Source organism: Protomyctophum parallelum, assembly GCF_964188405.1.
Source record: "Protomyctophum parallelum genome assembly, chromosome: 10".
NCBI classification, from domain to species: domain Eukaryota; kingdom Metazoa; phylum Chordata; class Actinopteri; order Myctophiformes; family Myctophidae; genus Protomyctophum; species Protomyctophum parallelum.
In genome coordinates, this window is record NC_139704.1 from 38,926,632 (window position 1) to 38,938,982 (window position 12,351).

General features: G+C 47.6%; 1 protein-coding gene across 2 annotated transcripts in view; it reads left to right on the top strand.

Moving 5' to 3' along the window:
- The window catches only part of LOC310865480 (gap junction alpha-5 protein-like), a 15,788-nt gene extending 3,437 nt beyond the window's left edge, over positions 1 to 12,351 (top strand). The window contains exons 2-7 of one of the 2 annotated variants that reach the window (XM_083774622.1): positions 746 to 891; positions 1,177 to 1,341; positions 1,870 to 2,148; positions 9,172 to 9,237; positions 9,652 to 9,800; positions 10,067 to 12,350. In XM_083774622.1, coding sequence (XP_083630748.1) covers positions 823 to 891; positions 1,177 to 1,341; positions 1,870 to 2,148; positions 9,172 to 9,237; positions 9,652 to 9,800; positions 10,067 to 10,529 — 1,191 coding nt within the window. In that variant the 5' untranslated portion in view covers positions 746 to 822 and the 3' untranslated portion in view covers positions 10,530 to 12,350. Of the gene's footprint in view, positions 1 to 745; positions 892 to 1,176; positions 1,342 to 1,869; positions 2,149 to 9,171; positions 9,238 to 9,651; positions 9,801 to 10,066 lie in introns of both variants that reach the window. The other variant, XM_083774623.1, reaches the window with a different exon arrangement.

A 12,351-nucleotide genomic window follows, 5' to 3' on the forward strand; every position in this document is an offset into this window, starting at 1 on the left:
GCATCCTAAATGACCACCACCCATCCCTTTGCTACTATTGTATGTCATGAATTCTCTGTCTCTAGTGCCCTGTTCTTAGATCTTAGTCTTGTATTGAATGTTGTTGTTGTGTGTACTTTTACTATGATCTGGCTGCAAACCAATTTCCCGCAAGGGACAATAAGACCAGACAGGTCAGTTTAACTCCTTATATATATACTTCAGCGTATATTTACGCATTCTGGATGGCAGGGTCAAGGCCTATTCATACTCCAGTTTCAGGTGATAAGGTGACCACTAACGGTGGTTAGTAAAAACAGAGAGATGTGTTGAGTTCCAATCTGACTCCCATCTCACACATCTCTCCTCTCACTGCCCTCTCTGTCTCGATACACTACACACACACACTTTACATAAACTAATCAGTGTCAAAAACCAAATAAAATTTTAAATCAAATAACAGAGAACATCCATATAGGCTAATAACAAATATACGGCTAATAAAAAGTCAAAAATAGAACAGTATAGCCTGGAAACCAGTAAAACAAAAAAGAATATTAATAAGTTGTGGGGCTGGGGCACCAATCAGGAGCCAGTATGCAAATATGGGCCGGGTTTACCAACACTAAAAAATTGTTGATTACATGTGCCTGTGCCAGTTACTTTTCTCGAAAAACGAACAAACATAACTCTGTACTGAGAAAACACCTACAGTGTACCACTGTACAGAGGACCAGGACCACAAATACTGCCCTGTCTTCTCCAGGTTGATCCTGCGAGTGTGATTGGTGCTGTTAAACCCAGAGAGTGTATTTAGAAACCGGATCTGCGCTTTGATTTGCCATGGCAGACTGGAGCCTGCTGGGAAACTTCCTGGAGGAAGTACAGGAACATTCAACCTCTGTTGGCAAGGTAACACGCGCACGCGCGAGACACAGACACAGACACAGACACAGACACAGACACACACACACACACACACACACACACACACACACACACACACACACACACACACACACACACACACACACACACACACACACACACACACACACACACACACACACACACACACACACACACACACACACACACACACACACACACACGAAGGGAGAGAAACATAGTTATCATAATAATCATTTGACGCGTAGCAACTATAGCATGGTTATATACTGTACTTTTCTCTACCAGGTGTGGCTGACCATTCTGTTCATCTTCCGTATCCTGGTTCTTGGGACGGCTGCTGAGTCTTCCTGGGGAGACGAGCAGGAAGACTTCACTTGTGACACTGAACAGCCCGGCTGTGAAAACGTCTGCTATGACAAAGCATTCCCTATAGCACATATACGATACTGGGTAAGACTGGAGATTGTACTAGTACAAATATGTAATGTAATATTATACATTTGTGGAAATAGCTGATCTACATTTTCACAGTGTTTATCTGTAGAACAGAGTCTAAATGTAATGCCACAACTGCTATAATTCAGGGAGGGGGGTCACCAGTTCAAAAATGATTCTTTTGGGGGCTGAAAAGATTACACCTTTAGATTATTCAGATGGCAGCAATTTCACAAGAAGTGAAATAATTAATTAGAAATAATTAATAGCATGCAGTGTATATTTGTATTGCATTTTTTAGGGGCGCTGCTAGCCTGCCACACTAGCCCATATGCCCAGCTTTCCGGGTTTGTGTGAACACAAACTTTGGCTTGTGATTGGCTGATCACCCCATTATAGCGATGATTTGATTGGCTGAGCAAAGTATTGAAGCTAAAAGTGAGAGCAGAAAAGGGAAGATTGAAAAGTGAGGACGCAAATTGTGATTGGCCAGATTGAGATGATGTATGCCATCACACGGGTGTGATTTATTTCTGTTCCCAGGTGCTCCAGATCGTCTTCGTGTCCACTCCCAGTCTGATCTACATGGGCCATGCCATGCACAACGTGCGGCGCGACGAGAAGAGGAGGAGCAGAGAGGAAGGAGGAGAGGAGGGCGGAGGAGGGAGAGAGGAGGACCCCGGCGGGGGCGGAGGAGAGAAAGAGAGGAAGACTGTGAAGGGTGGGGAGAAGGGAGACGGTCCAGCGGTGGGTCGAGTTCACCTGAGGGGGGCGCTGTTGCAAACCTACATCCTGAGCATACTGATACGGAGCATCATGGAGGTGAAATTAAATGAGCACTCTGCATTTTACTGTGTACCGCAGTGGTTATGGGGAGTTACATGAACCACTTGAACCCTACCCTAGTATCCATATCCAAGTATTGAAAGTTTAACCCATTTAGGCCTGACCTCGAAATAAATAAAAAAATCTTCTAAATCCTCAAGTTTTCTGAAATAAATATTTTCACGATTTAAAGGAAATAGCAGACCTACAAGCTCGTAGCACACTATGAGCTTGTAGATCTGCTATTTTTCAATAGCTAAATTATAACATAATGTTTGAAACACCAAAAGTGTTGAAATGTCTGAAATGAACAAAGAACATTTACACAACACTGATGATAGTCAATGAAGCGATCTATGAAACCTTACCGTTTAATCTGCAGCACAATTAAACGTAGTGCGGGGGTCCCTTCTTCATCTCTCTCTCTGAGCTAAGGAGTCTTTGGCCTGAAAAACGTTGAAGACCGTGTGGTTACGTGGTAACCTATGTTCTCTGAGTGAAGAGACTATCTCTCCACCCAACATATTTCATATGTATGGGGAATGTCCCCACCTCACTTGTGACGTGGATACCTCTTTAAGACACACCAGTGCACTGGCACGCACGGGTATATAAGGCCCAGGTGGTGCGTGATTACACTGGTTTACTTGATCGACACCGCTTCTGAGCGACATCGAGGTGGAGAGATAGTCTCTTCACTCAGAGAACATAGGTTACCACGTAACCACACGTTCTCTATCGTATCAGAGACTATCTCTCCACCCAACATATTTCATATGTATGGGGAACTCTGTAAGACACCTCGTGAGGAAGCGAAGCAGTCCCAGAACCCCAAAGACAACACCAGTGGGCTTCGACCCAGCACATACTGAATTTGGAATGATTCATCATGTATGTTCAATGTAATGTATTTACAACCCCTGGAACGGCCGGACAGCCAGACGCCATCCGCCGCCAAATGCTCAGGCGCTAGGCGCCACCCAGAGCCCGGCCCTGCAAGACGCTAAGGCCAGAGACCACAGGGGTGAAGGGCCGCCCAAGCCAGCCCACTAGACGCAAGGCTGGCTTGACTGGTGAAGGTGACAATGACACCCACCGCTGAGTAGCATGCGAGACCAACTCCCCGAAGGGAGCGAATGCTGCATGTTCAGCCGGTATAACCGGGTGAATGTACATTAGACGGAGTAGACTATGTCGCCGCTGTGCAGGTCTGTCAGAGACGCACCTTTCCACAGCGTCCCCAGGTGGAGTGTGCCTGCCCTCCAGGCGGCACTGGTACTCCTACCTGTTTGTGTGCTGGATAACCTCTGTGATCCATGCACTCTCACTTGAAGCACTCAAAGAGCTGGTTCGTTACTCTGTGGGCCTTGTGTGGCCCTGGCATACGAATCTAATGCTCCAATAGGGCAGAGTGAGGACCGACTCCGTCTCTGTATGTCTACTGTCTGTATGACGATGGTAGGACAGAGCTCAATCACCTGATTGAGACGTGCCCTTTTGAAAACATTGGGGAGAAAGGCCGGTTTGGGGCAAGACTATACCATCATCCGGCATAGGCCTGCAGAGCTCATTATGGATTGACAGAGCTCGCAACTCCCCCATTTCTCCTTGCAGATGTGACACCGACAAGACTGCTGTCTTGAGCATGTCACGCTCACTGACTAAAGGTCGTAGAGCCTCCGGAGCTAACCCCAGATGGGCCTGATTGGGTCCCTAACCTGAGCTCCTCTGGGCCTCAGGGCACCCTTCAGGAAATGCTCTTCCTTTCTTTGTAACGAGGTTACTGCAGTCTGCAGGGCCTGCGCTCCCGCTCAAGTCAGCCTGCCGAACACTCGGTCAGCTGACTGTTGAAGCCCTGTTCTCTGAACCGGAATGATCCTTATGTCACATCACGGTTTTACAAGTAAAAAGTGGATGGCCTTCGTTTTTGTGCATAGTTCCCATCGCGTTTATGCTGCGGAGCTAAGCACACACCCAGTGAGAAGGGTGCTGGATGCCACACTGATACCACATAATGGTAGAACCTGATAAATGCTGACAGCATCGATCAAGAGGCTGTCCCACAAAACTCAGATTGGAGGGCATCTCGCCGTAAACCCATGCGGCAGCGAGGCCTTGTGTGGAATGTGCACATGTTCCCGTTGGGGCTGGCCTGCCTGCCCACCTATATGCCTGCTGGATTGTTTCACAAGCCAATGAGTGAAGTCCAGTCTTGGAGACTATCTGCCTAAGACAGTTAGGCCCATTTACCCTGCTCCACCACCCTGCTTATAGGAGGGTGGGAAGGGTGAAAATCAATAGACTGACTGGCTCACACTCTGATCAGGCCGTAGGCAAAATGCAGGGATTGACGGCGACAACACCTAAGCATTGCCATGTAGGAAGCGGCAGCACCCCTCACTGACAGAGACATTCTTGTGGCTGACACTGCAGTGCTAACAGCAAGAATGCTGTCCTGTGAGAAGCCATTGCAGCCCAAGTCTCCACAGGCTTAATTGGCTCATGCCGTAAGGCAGACAATACCACTCCCCGAGGAGGGACTGCTGGCCTATTGTGTGAGGGATGAACGGTATGAGGACCAACTGGGTGACTATTGTGTCGCCCTTGTGTGGGACAGCGGCCCGCCATGTTGCCAGATCCCTGGCCTAGCCACACGATTACCTCTGGATGAGGAGGGAGCTCAACCGGTCTCCAACACACAGAATTACACCCAGGTGTTTAAACGGCCATGCCGTAATACAACCTTATGGTGGTTCTGCTCACCCCTGACAGTCTCGTCACATTCTGCTGTGTGAACAGCAGTGTGAATTCGCTGGAACAACGTGGAACGTGTAAACTGACGCTGTCAACGATACGCCCACGTAGTGCATGACTGTGAATGACAGATAATGCACTGGCTGCATGTTCAGAAGAGCCGGAGGCACAAAGTGCACCATGATTGCCCTCAGCCCTAAGGGGCGGAGGCACAACCTGAGGGTGGCCCGACTCACTAGAGCAAGGGACAGAGTCCCTGCTTTGCCCTCTAACACATGCCGAGGAGCGCTGCGGACTGTGAGAGTTGACGCCTGCAAGGCCTCTTGTTGAGGTGCCGGCCTAGGTGCCCAAAGTGCTGCAGGTGCCTGGCCACGTTGTTGTGGCACTGCACCTCTGAGCGAGCACACACCATTCAGTTATCCAATTTAGGATGCAAAGGCCCTCCCGCCAAGGACTATGTCCAATCGGGGGGCTAGACATATGCCGAATGGGAGGACACGGGACTCGAAGGTTCTGTCATCTAAGACAAGCCGGTCAGTGCGTCAGACCCGGGATCTGAGAATAAGCATCCCCGGTCGAGCATGGCAAGCCAGTCGCCTTGGAGGATGGCCTGTAAGACCCTCAGCCCTTCCTTGCCGGGAGTGCTGTAAGCAGCACCCCACCCTCCCGAAGACATAGTGGAACCCACCCAGGGGTCCACCTGAATTGTCTTCCAGGACAACCGCTGTCCCGAGAGACAGCGGGTGGGGTCTGGGGCCTTAACTGTCAGGACTGAGGTATGGGCTTAGCCCGCCGAGCACATTTTAGCCATACCCTGCCGGTTGGCCTGTAACCGGACCCGTAGGTCCCTGGAACTGCCAAACCTGACTGGGGTTGCACAGCCTGAGGGGTGACCGAGGCAGGCTACTCATGGCCTTGCCGGAGCATTCCTGCACCTCCTGTGCACCTCCACAGCCTCCTTAGGATGCTGTAGCAAAGCACTGGCCTTTTTGGCCAAACATGGCCGGTGGCTCAATAGGCAGCGTGGGGGAGCTTGTCCTCCTATCGCAGCTTGGCCTGGGGCTGCCACAGACGGCACCTCACCAAAGGGCATCAATAGCATGCCTGCTGCCACTGCCTGGGGAGCCTGAAAGCCAGTCGCTGCAGCTCCTCAATAAGGTCCGGGCCCTAATGGTCACATAAGTGCCACATATAAGCCGGTGCTGAAGCAGTGACAGAATAACCCTGTGTTGACTAGCTGTGCCTAGATAGCCATAGTGCATTCTCGGGATGAGAAGGAGCTTACTTTGTGGTTTCGAACCGGTAACCGGATTATACCATGCAAGTTTACACCTATAGGTGCGTGAACGGCCTTGCCGTGATACACCGTACAGAGTATTCCGCCCGACAGCCGCGGCACACTCGAGTTGCCAACATTGGCGAAACTACATCACGGACGCGTGAGCTGACACGGTCAGCAATACGCCGTATATACAGTAGTGTGCAAATGGCTGTGATTTCAGGGCTTGCTCCTGGCAGACTCAGCACGTCCTATACACTGTATAGTGCGCTACTACACCTGAACGCGGAAAGCTGACTGCCACGGCAGCCATACGCTCATCCTGTCTATGACAGAACCCACGGTTCGGAGGATGAGCTTGCTCCGTGGCGTCCCCCGTCGCACGGGTTCTACCACGCAGTCTACACCGGAGTGCGTGAACGGCTTTAGCCGCAATACACTCAAGTGAGCTCTCTCTCACGAGGCGAGGCAAAAACACGGCACTACAGATGCGGAAGTCGCCCCAGCGACAATACGCCTGTATAGTGCGTTTTAATGCTATAGCCTGGCCGGGCTGTTGTTTTGATTGATTGATTTACTGATTTACTAACAGCTTGCAGAATTACAGTACATTTCGAGTACAACTCAATACAAATACTGTTAACAGAGAGTGGGCGATACCATAAAGCATTACACTTGTTTACAATAGGGCCCACCATCTTCAATTCATCAAAACATTTAGAGACGTACGAATATACACAACTATATTCACTGCGCACTCGCAGGTCCCCTCCAGCCCATAGAATATGCAGCATGGATGCGTGAATTGACGCCATGCCAATAATACACCCATATAGTGCGTTGTATTCCACTGCCTTTAAGGATTACCGGGCCACTGGTCCTGTCTGTGTCACTGCACTCAGATCGACAGACAGGCTACACCACAGGAGCGTAAACTGGCGCCCCGCCAGCAATACCCCTGTATAGTGTGTTATATGGCCGTCGGATTCCTTCATTCCTCCTAGCCTCAACTGGCAAGAGGAAGAAAAACATACAGGAGTCAGGATCTTCATGAGCTGCTATCAGCATGACCAGGGAACCCACAGGTCACCCACTGGTCATGGCCATCCTCTGTGGGCATATGTGCCCCACGCAGCCCCAGAGAAACCCCTGCTGTTTCCATTTAATTCAATACCTATATACACTATTATTTTAATATGTTATATTAAATATATACAAATTTAATTGCTTAAACATGCTCAAAAAACGGGGAGTATAGTAATGTGCTTGAGAAGTGAGGGCACAATTTACCCTATGTGCAATTTACACTGCTGTCTCTCAGTCACATATTGATATTCATGTGTTGTTTTTTTTTTTTTCTCGGTAACATGTTTCATGTGGACCCCAAAGACTAGCTGACTGCCATGGCATCAGCTAATGGGGATCTTTCCAAATAGAAAAATAACTAAACAACAGCCAGCTGAGTTCTATAGTCTCTCTCTCTCTCTCTCTGGAGGAGGTTGCACCTGAATTTCCTAGCTGCACTGAGACACAGAGTGTTTGAGTTGGAGACAAACACTCTGCTCCAAACGTTTTGCATTATATAGTGTATATACGTATACCAATTTCCACTGTTCGGTCCACTAGAACAGGGATTTATGAGAGTCTCCCTCGACTTTCCAGGCAACAATTTACCCTACGATATATCACCGTGCACTGGAGACCAAACTTTGTTTGTTGTGGAATTAGCTCGTCCTGTCTATGACTGACAGGACCCACGGTTCGGAGGATAAGCTTGCTCCGTGGCTTCCCCCGTCCGTACGGGTTCTACCACGCAGTCTACACCAGGGTGTGTGAACGGCTTTAGCCGCAATACACCCCAGGGAGCTCTGTCTCTCACGAGGCGAAGCAAAAGAACACAGCACCAAAGACGCGGAAGCCGCCCCAGCGACAATACGCCTGTATACTATACACTAGTGTATAGTGTGCTGTGTTAAATGATAAGCCTATAGCGGGGCTGATGTTTCGCTGCGCAAACGCAGGTCCACTCCAGCCCACGGAATATGCATCACGGATGCGTTAACTGACACCAAGCCAGTGATACAAACGTATAGTGCGATTATTCCACTGCTTTACAGGATTACAGAGCCAATGATCCTATAGCGGGGCTGATGTTTCGCTGCGCCAACCGCAGGTCCACTCCAGCCCACGGAATATGCATCACGGATGCGTTAACTGACACCAAGCCAGTGATACAAACGTATAGTGCGATTATTCCGCTGCTTTACAGGATTACAGAGCCAATGGTCCTGTCTGTGTCCCTGCCCACAGGTCGACAGACAGGCTACACCACAGGACGCGTAAACTAACACTATGTCAGCAATACGCCTGTAACGGTGTTTTGGCTGGTGTTACCCTGTTTTTGTTTGCTATACCTACAAACGAGCTGTGTGACAGCAATCCAGAGAGGAGCGATCCACGCCAGCTCTCTAACCTGCCTCCAGCAGTGGATTAATCCGGCTGCCAGAACTCGTGAGTAGTTGCTTTTCAAAAAGTCTAAAAAATGCAGTTATTGTTGATAACTTGCTCTGCACTTCCGTTGAGGAGACCACGTCTTGGACTGCTCGGTGGAGATCAAAAAAGCAGTGTAATCACGCACCACCTGGGCCTTATATACCCGTGCGTGCCAGTGCACTGGTGTGTCTTAAAGAGGTATCCACGTCACAAGTGAGGTGGGGACATTCCCCATACATATGAAATATGTTGGGTGGAGAGATAGTCTCTGATACGATAGAGAACCCTGGTGTACACTACATAGTACATCCATTTGTTTCTCTATGGCTTGCTCATGCCTTGTGTGATGCTCATGTTTTGAGAACTTTTGACTAGTTGAATGACACCCGCTGAGGCACAGAGACGCATACATTGTGACGTAGAATATGAAATTGAAAATATTTGACTGTGAATCGGGGCAATGGTAAAAGCAACTGTGATGTCACATGCTGCAGGTGGTGTTCCTGTGTCTACAGTACTACATGTATGGAATCTTCCTCCATCCACTCTACGTCTGCAGGGTAAAACCACAGGGTGGCGTTTTAAACATAATATCCACAGACCCCTTCTCCATTCATGCCATTCGTTCACCCCCCAAAAACCTTATTATCTATCAGTTTTTTGTTGCATTTCTGAGAAAATAATTTGATCGGTCTCTCCGGTATAGGAGACTCAATGGAGACTCTTACTCCACAGGCCATCAAATTATTGGCTCAGGAATGTGAAAGAATGTTTATAAAATAAAACAAACGTGTGTAATTGATACACAATAGCACTCCTTTAACAGAGTTACAAAGGGACAAATCGTTTGTACAAAAAAAGAAAAGAAAGAAACAAACAAAACAGGAAATGCCATAGCCTCCCTTTTCTTATCACTTTCCCTCGTTGCTTTCCTTCTCTCCCAACAAACACCCCTGCGCTCTGCTCCATACCAGGCCTGGCCCTGTCCTCATCCAGTCAACTGCTACATCTCCAGACCCACAGAGAAGAACGTCTTCATCGTGTTCATGCTGGCCGTGTCGGCTGTCTCCTTGGCCCTCAGTGTGGTGGAACTCCAACACTTAGCATGGCGACACTGTTGCAGGTCGGTATGGGGGAGCGAGATTGAGCGTTTATGATTGCATCTCTATGCGTTTGTGAAGGAAGGGGGTAATAAGGGTAGCCTATGTTTGTAGGTGGGGAAGTTCCTGGAGGTGATACAAATGGAAAGTACACAAAGACCTTGCTGTATGAATAAGGATCTGGAACTATTTAAAACTTCGATCCACTCATTCAGTTTTTACTTCCTGTAATTAAACTTATATAATAAATATTAACTGAATCTCTGAATCTTGTATTTATGTGTTACAGACAGTGGGTCAACAAGAGGAGGGGTGTTTCCCCCGGCGATGCCAACCCCCCACCACCACTGGCACCCCCTGCATCCCCGTCAACCCCACCCCCAGACTTCAACCAGTGTGTAATTAGCTCTTCTCACTTCATGCCCCTCCCCTTCCCTCATCACCGCTTGGCCAACCAGCAGAACTCTGAAAATATGGCCGCCGAGAGGAACAAAATGGCTGCTGCAGTGGAGGAGAACTTCCTACAGATGACCTGCTACACACTTGGGGTTCAAGATGGCGGTTTTCTCAAGAGTAGCGGTAGTGAGTGCTACAGCCCTAAAAACGGTGAAGCTGGCTGTCCTCCTCAGATACAAAATGGCGGCCCGGGGCTCAGTCAGAATGGAGGAGGAGTCTGCCAGAAGGACAAACGGCGATTCAGCAAAATCAGCGGAACCAGCAGCCGAACCAGGGCAGACGACCTAGCTGTTTAGTTGGGAAGTCTGACTTTGCAAAAAGACAGAACTGCGTTTTCAAACACACAGGTGAATTGTGGTGATAGGTAACGCTATCAGTCACACGAGTATGGGCAAAGCCTCTAATCAAATATGCACGTGCTGCTATCCATGTGGATAACGCTACATGTAGGCTATTCGTCGATACGGTTGTGGCTAACCTTTTGCCCTGGAGCTGTAGGAGCTATGGCCATTATGAACACAGACAAACACACTGCACTATGCTTGCGGGTGCTGTTGAGCACGAGCAGGTTTGGTCCTGTCAATGCCTTGAGCAAAGGTCGAAAGGCCACATTTTGATGCTTCCTGCTTCAGTAGGGGGGGAAACTGAGAAGGCTTGCAATATAGTCTTTGTAGCCTCAAAGCCAGAGTGAGGGGTTTTAAGTAAATCAAACATACACATCATACTGTATATAGCTACAAGCAGACCAACATAAATGTGGAAGCAGGAACACACACCGAACAGCACATTCTCATCAGCTGATGAGGACAGCTGAGGATATTAGAGCTTTCTGATATAGCACATATGCTAATCCTGCCTGTCTGGTTGAATAACCATCTGTCTATCTATATTTCTGCTTGACTTCCTGTTTGTCCGTCTGTCCCCTGTCCGCCTGTCCTTTGACCTTGTCACTATTAACATTAATTTGAATAAGGCACTGGGCCGGAGGGGTTGGTTAGCTGGCTGTTCCTCTTGTCAGACTGAGATTGGATGAGAAACAATAAGGCAGGCAGACAGTCAGAATGACTAGAATACTGAAAGAAGGTTCTAGTTCTACTACCAAAAGGACGGACTAGTCGTTAGCCTTCTGAATTACTTTTATGTCTCTCCACTTTTGGAAAGATTACATGCTTGATGTTTTATAGTCCACACAAATTATTTGGAACACAAATGTTCCACATAATTATACTTTAAGGTGTTGTTTCACAATCTTGTCTCTCTTTCAAGTATGAATTTACACGAGACACAAGACGTTTTTGTCTGAGGAGGACATACAGTACAGTACGCACATATTTAAATTACCACAACATAAAAATGTTGGAAGCAAACAACTCATGGTACAACATGGGATGAATCAATGAATCATTCAAATGAAATGTTAATGTACATGGTATATTCAGGATAAGCTGTTGAACAGCCACCTATAATGCCAAATCCCTACAGTAAAAAGGAGTCTAGGATATCATTAAGCCGCAAGTGATTCAGTTTGTAGTTTGTGCATGCAGTGTTAAAACTGTGGCCAGCCAATATTAGTTAACTGTTTTATTGAAGGCTCTTGCTAAACATTATCCTAACTGTGGCTATGTTAAAGATACAATTTCATAATGTTTTGTTTTAGATTTTTTTCAGGGCACTTTATTACAACACATTATTTATCTTGTATCAATCGTACATCCAGGATGCTGACTCATTTGACTTTGAGCTACACTAAGACGCTAGTTTACTGAGGCACTACACTGTCTGTAATCTCTATATGCAAACATTTGATGCATTACCTTGTGTTTACCTTGCTTACTGTCGCTCTGGATTAAGGGCATCTGCTAAATGCCTAATTTTTAAATTGTAGTTTAGCCATGGGAATGGTACCTATTCCAGGTAAAGCACAATTACTAGCACCACTGGAGAGGCGATATATTTTGTTTGCGCAATAGCATACAGTATACATTGTTACGTACTGCTGATGTTGAGATATTATTATATTCTGCCTGCCATGAGACAAATGGGAATGAATTAAACTTTACTAGATTGTAATAAGAAGTTTTTTGGTTGTCAAATCTTTGGCAATATTATCAGCATGCT